Source organism: Schistocerca americana, chromosome 5 (genome assembly GCF_021461395.2).
Source record: "Schistocerca americana isolate TAMUIC-IGC-003095 chromosome 5, iqSchAmer2.1, whole genome shotgun sequence".
Lineage (NCBI taxonomy): Eukaryota > Metazoa > Arthropoda > Insecta > Orthoptera > Acrididae > Schistocerca > Schistocerca americana.
The window spans coordinates 688,654,227-688,674,052 of NC_060123.1; the positions used below are offsets into that span (position 1 = coordinate 688,654,227).

Genomic DNA, 19,826 nt, shown 5'->3' on the forward strand with positions numbered 1-19,826 from the left:
TCACAGGAGCACCCGGACTGACCCATCTACCACGAGCAGCCGCAGCGACAAAGGTAACGATGCACGATACCTCGCTCTAACGTAACCTCACCTTGCATGCACTGTCGCAGCCAGCAAGCCGCTACTCCCCTTACTACCCCTCCCACTGGCGCAGAGGTTTTTTTCCCTTGGCTGTAGCCTTGGCACTTTTTTCCCTCTGCTCTTACAAACCGCTACCCTTCGATCGCTTTCGTTCACTTTCCGTCTCCTGATGGACCATGTCAATGAGTAATCCTACCCAGATGCATGGACAACATCACAGCCCGCATCCTGTGACTCCTGATTCGAAAACTAACACGATATACGGAGGTGACAGTAGAACTTTCGGTTTGTTCACCACGTCGGTGTGGGCGCAGAGGGGCCGCACCCTACATAAACGTGGCTGTCTAACCTGCGACGTCACGGCTGACTTATTCATGGACCGCGCTTGAGCCCGGCTGCCGACCGACGCCATGAGACAAAAAAATGGCTCTGAGAACTATGCGACTTAACTTCTAAGGTCTTCAGTCGCCTAGAACTTAGAACTAATTAAACCTAACTAACTTAAGGACATCACACACATCCATGACCGAGGCAGGATTCGAACCTGCTACCGGAGCGGTCACCCGGCTCCAGACTACAGCGCTTTCAACCGCACGGCTACTCCTGCCGGCCAGCCAGTTTATGAATCTGTAAACTCAACTTAAGAAATAATACCACTGCGTCACCGACGTCTCCCGGTGTAAACTGCTGCACTCACTCGCATACTGTACCCAGGGGCTGTGGCAAGGGGGAGACATGTGGGCTATAGCGCGACGTCCCCCCCCCCCCCCCCCACAATCGAGTATCACATTACACTGGATAAAATGACTTTAGCAATCAGCGACTATATTACTCCAACAGATTCGATAATTTTTTATAATTATGTAGCAAATGTAGGTTGCAATATATTTCAGACACATTTTACGTAAATAATAAGAGCGGCAAACAGCTTACTATCTAAACCAATAAATATCATTTGACTTAAAATGGAAGTTTTATTGTTTATTAATAAACATTTTTTACCCTGAACTCCAAAACAGTTACCAAAAAGTACTTTAACCAAAACCAAATTTTACCAATTTGCCGGTGGAGGACCCCAACTCTCCTTTTGTTAAGCGATATTCTATTCCCCGAAACCCCCTCCCCTCCACCCATTAGCCCCCCCCCCCCCTTGACCGACATCTAGAATCGTCCGTGACTGTACCCGACCTCCTACACACAATGTGACCCAGGTCAGAACAATATCCTGCAGCGAACTTCGTCATTTCTCTTATCAGTCGACTAAGTTTTGGGTATCCTTATGTAACACCAAATCTCTTACGTTTCGTTCCTCTTTCATTGCGGTTTTCCGACGTTCCATGGGCGACTTCCATACAATGCTGCACTCCAAATGTACATTTTAAGAAATGTCTTCCTCAAACTATGGCCAAAGTTTGACATTAGTAGACTTGTTTCCCTCTTTCCATGTGCTGATCTGCTTCTTATACACTGATGGGAAAAACTTGCAAGTTCGAAAAATAATTAACGTACAGTAATGAAACCTTGGGAATACGTTTTGTCTAGGTAACAATTTAAATGATTGACACTGCAAGTTCACAGGTTAATGTAAGCGCGAGATAAGCCATTTCAAATGTGAAATGCTTGTACATTAATAACCGTGCGCAAACGTGCATGTATTGTGTTGTACATGTGCCTGATGTCAGGTTACGGGATGGAGTTCCATGTCTATTGCACCTTGTTGGTCAATCCAGGGGCGGTTGCTGCTTTTTGTGGATGAAGCTGGAGTTGTCGTCCGACGAAGTGCTCTACTGGAGACCGACCAAGGCAACACATCGACACTCTGGGTTACAAAAGCGGTATGCGGGCGAGCATTATCCTGTTGCAAAACACCCCCTGTAATGCTGTTTATGAATGACAGCACAACAGATTGAATCACTAGACTGATGTACAAATTTGCAGTCAGGGTCTGTGGGATACCCACGAAAGTGCTACTGCTGTCATATGACATCACAACCCACATCATAACTCGAGGTGTAGGTCCAGTGTGTCTAGTATGCAGAGAGGTTGGTGGTAGGCCTTCAACATGGTTGCTCCTAACCAACACACGGCCATCACTGGCATCGAGGCAGAACCAGCTTTCATCATAAAACACAACAGACCTCCACCCCTTCCTCCAAAGAGTTCTCACTCGACACCACTCAAGTCCCAAATGGCAGTGGTTTGGGGTCTGTGGAATGTACGCTACAGGATGTCTATCCGAAGCTGTCCTTGAAGTAACCTATTTGTAACAGTTCCTTGTATCACTGTGGTGCCAACTCCTCCTCAAATTGTGCTGCAGACGTAGTACCACATGCCGGAGCCATAAACCAAACAAGGTGGTCTTCCCTCTTGGCAGGGCCACGTGGCCGTCTGGAGTCCAGTGTTCTTGCGACCGTACATTCTAGTGAACACTGCTGCCAGCAGTCACGTACAGTGGCTGCATCTCTGTCAATTCTTCCTGGTGTATCACAGAAGGAACATCCAGCTTCTCGTAGCCCTATTACACGACCTCGTTCATGCTCGCTCAGTTTTTGATGATGGCGTCTATGTCGTCTTAAGGGATTCTTTACTGACATCAACTCACCACGTCCGACCTCAACGGTAACTAACGCTCACGACCGTTGCAGCGCGTATTTAAAACGCAAAGCTGATTTGCATCTTCATAGTGGCGCTACTAGCGCCATTCTTATGGGACTGGCACGACATTTGAACAATCATCATCTACCTACCAACTTCTGTTTGTGTCGCTCAACTCTTCCTTGATATTGTGATTTTTTTCCGTCAGTATATGTTCCTTGCTCCGTGTATCATTCGTTATGTTGCTTCCACGTTAACAGACTCTCTTAACTTTGTCTAACAAGCTGGTAACCAAATTTTACGTGAAGTTTGTCGTTAATCTCATTTTTGTATAATCTAGATATTTTCCTCACCTTTTGGTCCACTCAAGTTGAATATTCTGTACAGAGGAGATAGTTCACTCTTTTCAACAGTCTTCTAAATTACCCTCATTTTTCAGACAGGACAGCAGTGCCATCAGCCAGTATTACGCTTTTATATCCTTTCACCTTGACTTTAATACGACTTATGAACCTACACTACTGGCCATTAAAATTGCTACACCACGAAGATGACGTGATACATACGCGAAATTTAACTGACAGGAAGAAGATGCTGTGATATGCAAATGATTAGCTTTTCAGAGCATTCACACAAGGTTGGCGCCGGTGGCGACACCTACAACGTGTTGACATAAGGAAAGTTTCCAACCGATTTCTCATACACAAACAGCAGTTGACCTGCGTTGCCTGGTGATACGTTGCTGTGACGCCTCGTGTAAGGAGGAGAAATGCCTACCATCATGTTTCTTACTTTGATAAAGGTCGGATTGTACCCAATCGCGATTGCGATTTACCGTATCGCGACATTGCTGCTCGCGTTGGTCGAGATCCAATGACTCTTAGCAGAACATGGAATCGGCGAGTTCAGGAGGGTAATACCGAACGCCGTGCTGGATCCCAACGACCTCGTATCACTAGCAGTCGAGATGACATCATCTTATCTTCATGGCTGTGACGGATCGTGCAGCCACGTCTCGATCCCTAGGTCAACAGATGGGGACGTTTGCAAGACAACAACCATCTGCACCAACAGTTCGACGACGTTTGCAGCAGCACGGACTATCAGCTCGGAGACCATGGCTGCAGTTACCCTTGACGCTGCATCACAGACAGGAGCGCCTACGATGGTGTACTCAACGACGAACCTGGGTGCACGAATGGCAGAACGTCATTTTTTCGGATGAATCCAGGTTCTGTTTACAGCATCATGATGGTCGCATCCGTGTTTGGCGACATCGCGGTGAACGCACATTGGAAGCGTGTATTTGTCATCGCCATACTGGCGTATCACCTGGCGTGATGGTATAGGGTGTCATTGGTTACACGTCTCAGTTAACTCTCGTTCGCATTGATGGCACTTTGAACAGTGGACGTTACATTTCAGATGTGTTACGACCTGTGGCTCTACTCTTCATTCGATCTCTGCAAAACCCTACACTTCAGCAGGATAATGCACGACCGCATGTTGCAGGTCCTGTACGGGCCTTTCTGGATACAGGAAATGTTCGACTGCTGCCCTGGCCAGCGCATTCTCCAGATCTATCACCAACTGGAAACATCTGCTCAATGGTGGCCGAGCAACTAGCTCGTCACAATACGCCAGTCACTAATCTTGATGAACTGTGGTATCGTGTTGAAGCTGCATGGGCAGCTGTACCTGTACACGCCATCCAAGTCCTGTTTGACTCAATGCCCAGGCGTATCAAGGCCGTTATTACGGCCAGAGGTGGTTGCTCTGGGTACTAATTCCTCAGGATCTATGTACCCAAATTGCGTGAAAATGTAATCACATGTCAGTTCTAGTATAATATATTTGTCCAATGAATACCCGTTTATCATCTGCATTTCTTCTTGGTGTAGCAATTTTAATGGCCAGTAGTGTAGTTTCTATTTCCTTTATGGCTTATTCAGTATACAGGTAGAACGTTAGAGGAGAATGACTGCATTCCGAGCACTGCTTTTTTTCTCCCATTCTTACTGCTCCCTCTTCATTCTTAACATACTGGGCACCATCCATCTTTCTCTATTGTGTATAACCTTTTTCTGTAGATTTCAAACATCTGTCACAACATTAAATTGTCGAGTGCTTTCGATGGGTGGACAAATCCTATGAAATACCTTCATTTTCTCATGTTTTGCTTACATTAGCAGCTGTTAATGTCGGAGCTGTCTGGCGCTTTCTCATTTTTAAAGCCAGATTAACGGCCTTCTAACAGATCCTTAATTTTATTTTCCATTGTTTTGTCCATTATTCTGGTCCGCGAGTTAGAAGCCTGAGCTGTCGAGCTGATCCTGACGTAATTGTCGCATTTATCTTCTTTTAGTATCTTCGGGATTGTGTGGGAAGTGCGAAGGTGTCTGCAGTCTCTCACACATTTTACACAGTAACTTGAATAATAATATCTGATGTTATGTTGCCAATAAGGACAGGTCCACTGCCGTTGCGCCTGCATGTGCGTCGGTTCAGTTTCTGATTCAACACTACGCCGCCGACTTCACAAGTCGCTATACAGAGCACTCAGTGCTAAATTCTTACAATGGGGTGCAGTTGACATAAGATAAGCTCTTACCAGATATATAAGAGCAACCCAGCGTGTGTTTTACCTCGAAACATTGATTGAACACGTATCCCTCCCCTGGCCCTTCTTTTCAACTCTTAGCTTAGCTTGCCATTACAACTCGTCATATTGCCACAAGCACATCTACAGTGTTTTGAAGACGGCTTCCAGCCCAACGTCTTTCACCTGAAAAAAATGGTTCAAATGGCTCTGAGCACTATGGGACTTAACATCTATGGTCATCAGTCCCCTAGAACTTAGAACTACTTAAACCTAACTAACCTAAGGACAGCACACAACACCCAGCCATCACGAGGCAGAGAAAATCCCTGACCCCGCCGGGAATCGAACCCGGGAACCCGGGCGTGGGAAGCGAGAACGCTACCGCACGACCACGAGATGCGGGCTCTTTCACCTGAAAATATCGTTACAATTCCTTTTTATGGACAGAGATATTATCATTATCCTAGAAAATTCTCTCCCCAAAGGGAGAAGGCCAATATGTAGATGAGACTGGGGCAATTTAACGAAAGAACAAGATGACTAATCACTTTGTCTAATTTAACGAGAGGAATAATGTGGCTAATTACTTAACTCCATACTTGTAGGTGGCGTAACCACGTGGATACTAGTAACGCTCCACATGGTAAGGCAGTAACTATTCAACAGCGAAACCGCTGACGCCAGTTCAGAGTGTGTAAGATAACTGCCATGTACACTGATTAACATATTATAATTTTCAATACAATCAACATAAGCTCTTATGAATAACTGATAAGACATTTGTTTCTTTTATTACAGATGATTAAACAGACAATATGCACTTTGCAGTCACATTTTATTCATTTATTATTCTCGATAATCCTACTACAATACTCAAAAACTTTTGAGGCAGCCGACTGAGGCAGGTTGACCGCGGAGGCGCTACCTCTTAATCACAGGGTTCCCCAACAGGTTCCCTGCATGAGAGTCAGTCACATTGACCACTCAGCTACAAACATGCACGTGTGCTGTTAAATGCCAATAAAAATTTTAAAATATTTTACTGGTGTAGTATACCATTTTGTAAAAACCTGCAGCGAGACACTCACCCCCTTGAGGTGGGGCCATTCGTCCCTGTGCAGTGTAATGTCGTGGTAGTTCCGCAGAGGCGCCTTCCTTGGGAAGTAGCTGAGCACCGTCACGTTGTGGCCCTTCTCCGCCAGCGCCGACAATAGACGGTCGAACATGACGAAGTGACTGGGGGCCGAGAACCAGAGGGGCGCCAGGATGTTGGCACCCTGCGAGCCCAGACCACCCAGCAGGACGGCGGCGAACAGCGAAAGGTGGCGCATGGCGAGCTCCCACCTGCAACGAACACAAAACAACTGCTGTACAATCCATCGTAATACATAATTCCATGTTCCTCAGCAGGAACAGTGAATCTACGTGTTAGCCACGCCAAGTGAATGGTGTTTGTTGTGCTCCACATTTCAGATTGTTCCTGCGTGATATGGTGACGCTGAAGCATTCGCCTTTGGCATGATACTAAAAATGTTGTGTGTGAAATCTTATGGGACTTAACTGCTAAGGTCTTCAGTCCCTAAGCTTACACATTACTTCAGCTAAATTATCCTAAGGACAAACACACACACCCATGCCCGAGGGAGGACTCGAACCTCCGCCGGGACCAGCCGCACAGTCCATGACTGCAGCGCCCCTGACCGCTCGGCTTATCCCGCGCGGCATGATACTGTAAAAGGGGATACAAAACCAATCAAGCGCAAAATCCACGCAGTTTGCACGCATAGTTAGTTACATTTAAGTCCTTAGACTTACTTCCAGTATTTTTTATTTTTTTTTTGTCTTTGAGTAAAATCATGCATGTCAGATAAAATCGTTTCGGAAACTTTGTTCCAAAAACTTGAAATAAAATGTAAACATTTTTTCTTGTTGATTTTATCGTGGCCCATGCTACACCATAGTTGTCACTGTGCTGGCTTCAGATAGTGCCACTTTCCCATGCACAGTATACTTTGAGTATGCATGAGGCGGACAGTTTACAAACTTAGCCATTTCAGAAATGCTTCCACCCTTGGCCTGAAAACCGCGTTCATACCCTTTTGGACATCAGATAAATCGTTCCAGTTCCACATTACAACAATTGCACTCTTTCCGTGTCCACCGATATGCTTCATATACCCTCCACTGCTAGTGCTGCCACCTGCTGTGTGGACGTTGACGTCCAACACATGTGGTGGTCACATTAATGTGACTAGGTCCACCCGGATAGCCACGCGGTCTAACGCGCTGCTTCCCGAGCGGGAAGGCGTTCTGGTCCTCAGCACGAATTCGCTCATCAGGTTAGTGTTGAGGTCCAGCCTGTGGATGGTTTTCAAGGCGGTTTTCCAGCTACCTCGGCGAATGTGGGCTGGTTCCCCTTATTCCACCTCAGTTACACTGTATTGGCGATTGCTGTGCAAACACTGTTTCCACATACACGTACACCATAATTATTTCACCATGCAAACATCTGGGGTTACACTCATCTGGTACGAGATGTTCCTGGGGAGTCCACTTGGGGCCGAACCGCACAGTAACCCTGGGTTCAGTGTGGGATGGCAGTGGGGTGGGTGGACTGCTGTGGCCCATTGTGGGGTTGAGAACCAGTGAGGGCTACAGTGGAACAAAGCCTCTCCGTCGCTTCTAGGTTCTCAGTTTAATACATACATACATGCATACATACAATGTGTGGTGCATCCAGAACTTACGTTCCAATGAACTAACTAAGAAAGAAATATTGATTGGAATATTTTCATACCAAGTGAGGTGGTGCAGTGGTTAGCAAATGCATCTGGGAGGACGACAGTTCAAACCTGAGTCCGGCCATCCTGATTTAGGCTTTCCGTGATTTCTCTAAATCACTTCAGGCAAATGCCGGCATGGTTCTTTTGAAAGGGTATGGCCAACATCCTTCCCTAATCCGATGGGATTGACGACCTAACTGTATGACCCCTCCCTCCAAATCAACTAACCAACCAATATTCACATAGATTCACTGACTACTTCCCAATGGTCACCATATTGTTGAGGCATTTGTCATAACGTTGCACCATCAGTTGTATGTCCACATCATAGGAGTCCATCGCCAATGTTTAGAGCCATAAAGCCACTTTAATATACATCTCAGTGTTGTTGTGGAAAGATTTTCTTGACAGAAAACACTTCATGAGATGGAAGAGAAGAAAATCACTTGGAGAAAGATCTGGGCTGTAGGATGGATGGATGGTCCAATATCTCATATCCTAACTGATTCCACTGGACTCGCATTCAGAAGGACGACGGTTCAATCCCGGGTCCGGCCATCCTGATTTAGGTTTTCCGTGATTTCCCTAAATCACTCCAGGCAAATGCCGGGATGGTTCCTCTGGAAGGGCACGGCCGACTTCCTTCCCCATCCTTCCCTAATCCGATGAGACCGATGACCACGCTGTCTGGTCTCCTTCCCCAAACCAACAACAAACAACCTAACTGATTCAATACATTTCATGTGGAGTTGGCTGTATGGGGTCTTGCATTATCATGCACAGGAATACTGTCACTTCTCTATATCCCATGTCTCTTGTTCTGGTTCAACCTCCTCAGATTTTTCAATGTCTGACAATACCAATCACCATTTACGGTCTCCCATTGCTGTAAAAAATCGCACAGGACACCAGGTCGAACTCTGAAGAGAGTGGATGTAATTTTTTCACAGTGTATGCCTGCTTGAATTTGGTCTTCACAGGTGAACAAGTTTTCTTTCTGGTCTGGCATGTGACACCCATGTTTCATCACCAGTGACAATATAGTTGAGAAGCTCGTCACCTTTCTCTGCGTACCACTGTATGAATGTCAGTGCTGTTGTCAGATGTTTAGTTTTATCATCACCTGTTCGTTTCCTTGGCACGCATATTGCACACATTTTACATCAACCAAGCCACCAGGAGACAGTTTTGTGCAGTTGTGAGCAAGATATCTGGAGGGACACAAATGAATTACAGATATTGGCTGCGAGTGGGCATTGATCTAAATCAATGGGGTAAGTTTAAAGTTTGTGCTGGACCAGGATTTGAGCCCTGGTCTGCTGCTTACATGTCCAAAAGAACAGACACCACATAAATATATACATCTTGGGGGAATTGAAGAGAGCTCTGAAATTGTCGAGTGCCAGTTCTGCAAATTGCTCACTGCATACTTTCCATTAGTTCTGGTGTCCCCAGTGACTGTCAACCACTACAGTCCTTGTCATGAATATTGGTTCGTCGTTCAATAAATTGCCTGCACCATCATCTGACCATACTGTTGCTCATACTGTCGTGTCCATACATGTAGCACAATCGGAAATGGGCATCAGCTGTAAGTTGGTTCCGACCATGCAAAAATCTGAGAACTGCACGAATGTTGCAGTTTGTGGGAGACAATATCAGAGTAGTCATTTTATCCTAGCACTGTGCAGTTACCACTGCCGTCACAAGACAAATTTCACTTCATTATTCCCACACACCTCCTCTTTACTCCTGCCCATGTACATTCCTGTCTGACAACTCTTGCAATTTCTGGACTCAATTAGAACTTAGTTTCTGGATGAACCTCATATTTGTTCACAATAAACATCAGTTTCATGCCACTGAAACACTGCTTTTCATAATCTGCATTTTTTCATTCTCCCAAAATGTATAAACTAATAACCCTTGAGGAAAAAATTAATAGGATCTTTTTTGTAGGGAATTTAATGCATTGTAATATTTTACTGGGAAATATTTTTGCTAGATGCTGTGGTTTCTGAGACATTCAGGAGAATCCTCAAGAAGCCACCTTTATGCACATCCCCATCCCTATGCTCACACACTACTAGTCAGGATTTTTAGTATCTTGATCATGACGAAACTACACCAACTTTTTCCCCCACATTCAAAGTTCTTTGGTCTTCTCCGACAGGGCTATTTACTACTGATACCACACTTTGTTCAAATGGTTCAAATGCCTCTAAGCACTATGGGACTTAACGTCTGAAGTCATCAGCCCGTAGACTTTGAACTACTGAACTAACCTAAGGACATCACACGCATACATGCCCAAGGCAGGATTCGAACCTGCTACCATAGCAGTCGCGTGGTTCCGGACTGAAGCACCTAGAACCGCTCGGCCACAGTGGCCGGCCACATTTTGTTAAATTGCTGTGAGAAGTAATAATAACATACAATCAGATTAAGTTATAGGCCATATTGTGTAACTTCAGTGATGACGAGATGATAAAATCTTGTACTCTCTCTAGCCATGTATGCTTAACAATTGAAATGCCAACACTATCATATTCAGTAAGAAGGGTGAACCAGAAATTACTAAATGCATCTGTAGCTGACAATATGCGTGACTTACCCATCAAAGTGATTCTCATTCTATTCTCCAAGTGATACATAATTCAATACGAGACTACGACACAAAATACAGATTTACCTTTATTTCATCTCTATCTGTGTACGTTTTTTCACACAGCATACCATATAATGGAAACCATTGCTTTGTTATCATTTAAGAGTGATTTAATTTAGCCACTTAACATGAGCAAGTGACTGAGCCATGTGTCAGAGACAAGATTTCATATTTATTGAAATGCAATACTCTAGAGCAGTTGCAGATAAGATGCCTTCAGCTTTTCTTGTACTTCCACAGTTGTTGCTTGTTTACCTGATGCCAATTAGCAACACCCATCTTGAATTCTTAAATGGACTGTTGAAGAGGTCCTACACAATACCAAACAGTCTGTCTTTGTTTTGCTGATTTAACACCTATTTTGTGAATTAGTGATGCCAAAGACCTACACTAGTTTGTACCTTCATTTCTGCGCCACAATTATGAAGTTCTTCCTGAAAATGTAATGATTTTGGGGGGAGACAAAAGTGAAGGTACAAACCAAACTATGTCTATGGCATGGAATTTTTTTTCTTCTGATTGCTTTTAAAACTTTATCCATTATGATGAAGAATAGGCATGGCGAAGCACAACTGCCTTGTTGGATTCTTCTCTTTGTTTTCTACCAACCTGGCATCCAAATTTGAATCTGCATACAGCTCTTAGTTTCAACCCATAATTACCCAACTTGTGTGATGATTGATAATTTTATCAAGAACTTACTGATGCTACAGACATTTCCGTATGTGCCTATGCAGTATATGGCCACAGATTTTCTCTATATCCAGAAAAAAAAATGTTTTATTTTGCTCCTAGTAAATTTCAAGGAAAATTCTTGAGGAAAAATGAGGTCGGTAGTTAATCTTTGAGATCAGAAACTACACTGCTGCTATTTAAATGTAGATTCAACAGCTTTCTTTATTTTATCCAGAGTGGTGGACTCACACAGTTTCAGTCCATGGATGTTAAAGTTATATGTCTGCTATTGGTGTACTAATTCCTGCACTCTTTTTAAATAATAGAATGATGTTTCCTGTTCTAATGGTTAGGAATTGCATTTCCTTTACATGTATTAGAGCTCTGTACTGCTACTTAGTGATGCAAAATGCCTAGGCATTTATAAGTTGGGCCAATGCCCTGCATAAATGTCTGGGCAAACACCCAAAACTCATAAAAGCCTAGGCATTTATGCATTTTAAATGCTGAATTGATAAGCAGTACTTACAAAAAAAAATTAAACTGATATTCTGTATTGGAAAAGGTGTTTTGCAACACTGCTTCTGTAGTGGTTTGGTAACCAGGCTGAAAAAGCTGCTTGAGGGTTAGGGAAGTGTTATTAGGGGAAATAAATTGGACTGTAAACATACATAACTGTACATTTTTAATTAGGTAAGCTCTTCGGATAGTACATAATAAAAAAAATAAAACAAAACATAAGTTTCAAATTAATTCTTAATTAAAGTATAGTTTATATTAAATAGAAAGCCTTTAGGTAGTATTTTTACTTATACTATACTAGTGTAAAAAATTAAGAGTAAAAAAGTTTAACCATAATGATTTTAATTAGGGACGAGTCATGCGCTGATTCTGATTCCACGAGTCCAAGAATTGCCCCAATTCTCTAGGAATTGAATAGTATTAAAATTCAACAATTCCACCTCCATGGGCATTGATTCTTTGTTATTAAATCTTTTTTATGTTAGTGTTCTCATTTTATCTCGTCAACAGTGTAGTCATACAAAAGCAGATAAAGAAAGGAGTAGAATAGAAAACTATAGACTGTCTTAAATGTTGCTGCATCTGATAATAAAGAATTTTTTTTTGTTTTTTCACTGTAGACAGTTTAACGTTTAAGAATACCATTATTATCACGAAATGCATGTCACCTGTTTAATACATTCGGTAATAATTCTGCTGTCAATAATCATTCTTTGGTAGCAATCAGAGATTTGAGACAAATTGTAAACTGTATTACATCACAAAGTTATGACCTAAGGACAATGTTTTCTAATTTTTTTATACTGTCTTATCACTACATAGCTGTTCATGCGGTGTTTGTGTGGATGGTGTGCACATGCAAGAGACAGACAGAAAAATAGAGAGATAGAGAGAGAGAGAGAGAGAGAGAGAGAGAGAGAGAGAGTGGTTGAGGGAGTGAGGCGGGGGGGGGGGGGGGGGGGGGGGGAAGCAAGGGAGGGAGAAGAGTAGAATTGGCAAAAATAAAAAGCCTTTCCTTGGTACAGCAAGTTGGAATGTTAGTAAAAAATGTGCTTCTCTCTTCTTTCCTTTCATTCTTCGCAATAAAGGCACTGAATGACATACATATGTTTAAATGTAAACATTTACTAACCTCTAATGTCTGGAGTATTGTCCCAGCCCTTATTTTAATTGGTAAACTATACATTCTAGCAGTAAAAACTTTAAAAAGTAATTTTTTTTAATAAATGCTCAGAGTTTGGGCATTTGCTCGACCCACATCACTACAGGTACTGGTGCAAGATCTCTCCAAGTGATCTGATCTTTTCTACGTATCCAAACGGGTCAACATATTTGCTTTTGTACTGTCAGAATCATGTATTTTAATGCTAACAGGTGTGCCATCTTCATTACTATTTAACAAAGTATCATTCCCATTATATATCAATAACAATCACAATTTCTTTGAACTCCTGTAATATTTGGTTCTTATCACATGTCACCTGAGTTACAGGCATTCTCGAATGCGCAACATGCTTAGGTTAAGGACAACACCATGCCATGTACAGGACAAACACTTGAGAATGACTCATGACTGAGTCAAAACTGGTAGTTAGAAAAAGACTACATCATAATTACCAATAAGAGCATTTAATTTCAAAAAAACATACAATGAACAGTTGCAGAAGAAGTATAGAGAAAAAAAGCTTTATTCAGATTAGGAAATTACACATGGGCTTTAGATGCATAAAGCATTTCCCCAAAATATATTCTCCAGACATGAAAATTGCTCACTGAATACAATTGACTGAAGGAAAAAAAAAAAAAAGAAAAAAGAAGAACAGTGACATTAAAGATTGACTGTCAGTTCGTAGCAGACATTTTAGAGTGGAAATTTCTGATCTTAAAAACCAGGTTTTGGATGACACTACAAAATCTCTGGCCGCAATACCACCATTAATAACTGCAACACAAGGCAGTATGGAAATTTCTGTGGTGCAATCAGCTTCATAATTATCATTTCAACTGGTACTTTGATACATGAGTGACACTTTTGCTCTGAAAGTTAAATTTTGTTTTCTGTGTCACAGGTCAAAATTTTAATTCGAGCTCACACGAAGTCTTACCAACAATCGTTCTTCCCGCGAACCATTTGCTACTGGACAGGAAAACGAGGAAGGATAGTGGTACAAAAAGCACCCTCCGCCACACACCGTAAGATTGCTTCCAGAGTAGAGATGTAGGATTGTTGCGTTAGGTACATTTTTTGTGTTTCAGACGTAGTTCAAATCGAACAATGGAAACTCAAGGTTGGAATATCAACAATATAAGGAAAAGATAGAATATCTGCTTACCATAAAGATGACACATTAAGTTGCAGGCAGGAACAATGAAAAGAGACTTACACATTAGCTTTTGGCCAAAGCCTTCATCAGAAAGGGACACACACACACACACACACACACACACACACACACACACACACACACACACACACACACTTTCACCTCACGCGCACATCACCAGGAACAATGAAAAGAGACTTACACATTAGCTTTTGGCCAAAGCCTTCATCAGAAAGGGACACACACACACACACACACACACACACACACACACACACACACACTTTCACCTCACGCGCACATCACCAAGCTGCCCGAGATGGTGGTCATGTGTGTGTGAGGTGTGCTTACTTGTATGAATGTGTGTGTGTGTGTGTGTGTGTGTGTGTGTGTGTGTGTGTGTGTGTGTGTCCTTTCCTGAAAAAAGCTTTGACTGACAGCCAATCTGTAAATATCTTTTTGTTGTGCTTTTCTGCAACCTAATATGCCATCTTTATGGTAAGTAGCAATCTATCTTTTCCTTATACTGTTAACATTATCAACCTGTGACATGAAATCTTTAGCTGAATAATCACAGGCCTGAAGAAAATGCAGATCCTTCACTTAAGTCATTACACTAACTTAATCAATTCAGATTTTGAAGAACTGAATTAATGGATCATTCCTATGAAAATATATAAATGTTCCATTTTGTGTTAGCTGAGAAACACAGTTTAAGGAAATGAGATGAAGTTACAGGAGAAGAAACTCTCTGCAACTTTGTACAAGCAAGAGGTTTAGTGCTACCACAGGAAACCTGAATTGAATCAAAGCTGCAGTGGAAATCTAAGACAAAATATTTGCCTCTTACGGGCAACACGCTAATTTTTTTTTTTAGCAATGTAAGTACTGTTAACAAATTATTTGCTACATCAGTAACCTTTCTCTTATTTTAACAGAATCTATGGAGGCTGTCCAGTATCGTTGCTGACCTTGCACACCTTGATGAAACCAAAAATCTGAACCCAAACTTTTCTTCTGAGGTCAATGCTATTTCTTCAATGTGCTGCTGTGTAGTTGGGATGCTCCTGCAGCAAACTGAAACTCTGAGTAAGTGAGATGTGCTGGAGTAACATAACTTGTAACTCACTGTCCACAAGAGTCAGGTATCTGGATACAATTCCCATCTGATGCACAGCGTTACTGTTTCGCATATAATCATCACACCATATACTTCACTAACAACTACAAAAATACCCTGTCCATAAAAAATTTGGAACTTATCTCTAGTTATATGTAGTTCTACCAATATGCAGGTGATGCTAGTAATTTCTAATGGCATGGAATCCATGACATGTGAAGTACTGCACTCAACATGTACGTGTTACTCACAAACACCAATTCAAGCATGGTCTAAGGCAAACCCACCCTCTTCAAGAGCATCTTAGTGTGGCTCAATTAGTGTAATGTAGACTGATGTAAAAATATAACCATCCACTGATGCTTTATCAAACATTTATTACTTGCAATCAACATGCATTGGCATGTACTGTGACTGCTTCCCCTATAAGCACTCTTACTGGTGTTTCTAAACCTACAATGTTCACTGTCTGTGTGCTGTAGCATGAGCTTAACAGAAAGATTTGTGTTGCACCACTGCTTCTGTATCACACACCAAGGAGAAGATCCTCAATGTTATGGATGCACACATGTTAATATGGTGTTGTCCACACGTTGTTGCTTATGGCAGTTAATTTTGATGATAGCAATTTTTGCATGAATTTATATTCAAACATCTCATCCTTGACATGGTACCTGTGAGAAGGCCTCTGCCTGAAATATGCTAAAGATGGAATGCCCCACATGAGTCTTGCCTCTTAAGCAATTAGTGTACCAGGCAGGAAAGCCTCAAGCCCATATATATATAGACATATAAAAGTATTTCAGTTACTGAGGTAACAGGAATATGCAGCCTCCAATTATGTGACACCACCAATATTATAGTCAATTTGACACCAAACTGTTTTAAATATGAAGGAAAACTTCAGATTAGCATCCTGCTGAGATTATTAGAAAAAGGAACAAGCTGGTATATGGTAAGAATGAAACACAGGATGGGTTGTGTCCTCACAAATAATTCATCCCAGTATTAACCTTAATGTGTTTATGGAAACTACAGAAAATCTAATCCTGGTTCACTGGAGTGGGATTTGGACTTCATTGTTGCTGACCACTGCATCAGCTTGCTCGCTCCAAAATATTTCATTCAACTAAGTGAAATAGTGTTATTCAAGTGTCAAACTGGAGTAGTTCTCCTCTTGGCTATATTCACTATCATTTCTTCTGCATAAACTATTTCCATGAACAGAGGGAAATACCAGTCACAGAAATCTACACGAATACTCACAGACAGAATTCATCCACAAAACCACTGTTACAGATTGGTGATTTCTGTCCACTGCAGGATGTCAGAATTGTCGCATTTTTGCTTTTCCAGGACAGCCATAATGGAACCAATCCATTACGCAAAACCAGCTCATGGCCTCAACACAAACTGGGTTCTTACACTTTCTAAGAACAACAAAATATCTAGTGTCTATGAGGGTAAAATGGGTGCAGTGGGGTAAAACACATATAAACAATATTTTTTTAAATATATCCTTTACTGTTAATAACATGTATGTGAAAAAATTTTCATATATGTGCATCATCATTTTATATTATACTGAAGTTATGTTGGCAACTCTTATAAGTTTCAAGAAATATTTTTTTGCTTTGTTTTTACAGCTAAAAGAATAAACAAAACTATTTCAAATCATTGTTTACAGTTAACCTGCAAGAACTGAAGATTAAAATTCAGGTATGTACACATTACATATGTCTATTTTAAGTTTATATTAGTTTCGAGGTACAATTTTGTAAAGTTTTTATAATGTTTATGATTTAAAAACATGGAGTAAAATGGGTATAGTGTGTGTTTAACCAAAAACTAACCTCACTTTTTCTTTCAGACCATGCCTCGTACATATGTAAAGAAGAAACCTCTTATATACGAGGGTGGTGAGAAAAGTTCTCAGTTACATCACTGAAACTTTTTTATTTTTCAATGTAGTCTCCTTGTAGATTAATGCACTTGATCCAAAGATGTTCAAGTGCCTAATCCCATCTCGAAAATTGATTTCCTCCAGACCTGCAAAATAGTTGTCAACTCCAGCTATCAATTCTTCGTTTGAAATGAATCTTCGTCCAATCAGAAAAATTTTCAGTTTTGGGAAGATGGAAGTCTGATGGAGCCATATCAGGTGAATAAGGTGGGTGTGGCAACAATTCATACCTTAATTCGTCTAATTTTGCCAAAGCGACGGCAAGTGTGCAGGCGTGCATCATGTGTTGCGGCACCCATTTTCTAATTCTTCAGTGAAAATGTGATACACCCTTTCAGATGACATCTGCCAAGTGAGAGCAATTTCACGCACTTTCAATCAGTGATACTCCATGACTATTTTGTGTGCTTTTGTAGTGATTTCTGGAGTAGTGACACATCCTGGCCTACCACTGTGCGGATCATCATCTAAGCTCTTCCGACAACATTTAAATTCATTTGTCCACTTGGCAACAGTTGAATATGAAGGAGCAGAGTCTCCCAGTGTATTCTGGAAATCGGCATGGATGCCCATTGCTTTCATACCTTTCTATATGAAGTACTTAATCGCTGCTCAAATCTCGATTTTTTTTTTCCATCTTCACAAATCACTACGTGGGAACAACAACAGAGCCATGTCACTGTCACAGCTCTCTTCCAAGAGCACTGAAGTTGCACGTGGTTACAGGCAACATTCCAATGAATACATTGTGAACAACGCATTGCACTAGCGAAGTTTTCTCGTGGTGAACTTTTCAAACCACCCTCGTATGATGCAGATGCAACAGCACAAACTACAGATGAAGATAGAAATGGGAGTACAGTTTCTGCCGCAGTAAAAAAACACAAAATGCCTTATGAAACATTAAGGCATTGGTGTAAAAATCTTCCAAAGTTCAAGGCTCTAGGAAAACAAGTCCTATCAAAACAAGAAGAAAAGTACACTCCTGGAAATTGAAATAAGAACACCATGAATTCACTGTCCCAGGAAGGGGAAACTTTATTGACACATTCCTGGGGTCAGATACATCACATGATCACACTGACAGAACCGCAGGCACATAGACACAGGCAACAGAGCATGCACAATGTCGGCACTAGTACAGTGTATATCCACCTTTCGCAGCAATGCAGGCTGCTATTCTCCCATGGAGACGATCATAGAGATGCTGGATGTAGTCCTGTGGAACGGCTTGCCATACCATTTCCACCCGGCGCCTCAGTTGGACCAACGTTCGTGCTGGACGTGCAGACCACGTGAGACGACGCTTCATCCAGTCCCAAACATGCTCAATGGGGGACAGATCCGGAGATCTTGCTGGCCAGGGTAGTTGACTTACACCTTCTAGAGCACGTTGGGTGGCACGGGATACATGCGGACGTGCATTGTCCTGTTGGAACAGCAAGTTCCCTTGCCGGTCTAGGAATGGTAGAACGGTGGGTTCGATGACGGTTTGGATGTACCGAGCACTATTCAGTGTCCCCTCGATGATCACCAGTGGTGTACGGCCAGTGTAGGAGATCGCTCCCCACACCATGACGCCGGGTGTTGGCCCTGTGTGCCTCGGTCGTATGCAGTCCTGATTGTGGCGCTCACCTGCACGGCGCCAAACACGCATACGACCATCATTGGCACCAAGGCAGAAGCGACTCTCACCGCTGAAGACGACATGTCTCCATTCGTCCCTCCATTCATGCCTGTCGCGACACCACTGGAGGTGGGCTGCACGATGTTGGGGCGTGAGCGGAAGACGGCCTAACGGTGTGCGGGACCGTAGCCCAGCTTCATGGAGACGGTTGCGAATGGTCCTCGCCGATACCCCAGGAGCAACAGTGTCCCTAATTTGCTGGGAAGTGGCGGTGCGGTCCCCTACGGCACTGCGTAGGATCCTACGGTCTTGGCGTGCATCCGTGCGTCGCTGCGGTCCGGTCCCAGGTCGACGGGGACGTGCACCTTCCGCCGACCACTGGCGACAACATCGATGTACCAACACCGCGGTTCCTGGTGTGTCCGCTGTGCCGTGCGTGTGATCATTGCTTGTACAGCCCTCTCGCAGTGTCCAGAGCAAGTATGGTGGGTCTGACACACCGGTGTCAATGTGTTCTTTTTTCCATTTCCAGGAGTGTATATAGAAGAGTTTCTGTATGTGGGTATCCATCAGACACAAAAGATTTACTATTTATGGTGCATAGATGCATACATTCTGTGGGTAGGAGGACACCATTTAAGAATGATACACTAGGCTCTGACTTTATAGCAACTTTTGAAAAAAAAAAAGGTGAAAACATGAACTAGTGACAACTGCCTACTTTTGTAGCAGACAATTTTTTTAAAAAATTATATGAGAAAATTCTAAAGCACAACATTTCAGCAAACCACACACAAATGATTTTCAACCTTGATGGAACTGGCCTAGGCATGGAACCTACTGAAAGTAAGGTGTTTGTCCCACCA

The 19,826-nt window shown here is 42.5% G+C and overlaps 1 protein-coding gene across 1 annotated transcript in view; it reads right to left on the bottom strand.

Moving 5' to 3' along the window:
* LOC124616117 (UDP-glycosyltransferase UGT5-like) overlaps positions 1 to 19,826 on the bottom strand; it is a 180,014-nt gene that overhangs the window by 143,733 nt on the left and 16,455 nt on the right. Inside the window, exon 2 of the mRNA XM_047144381.1 lies at positions 6,367 to 6,622. Within this exon, the coding sequence (XP_047000337.1) occupies positions 6,367 to 6,609 (243 nt within the window). The 5' untranslated portion in view covers positions 6,610 to 6,622. The remainder of the gene's footprint in view (positions 1 to 6,366; positions 6,623 to 19,826) is intronic.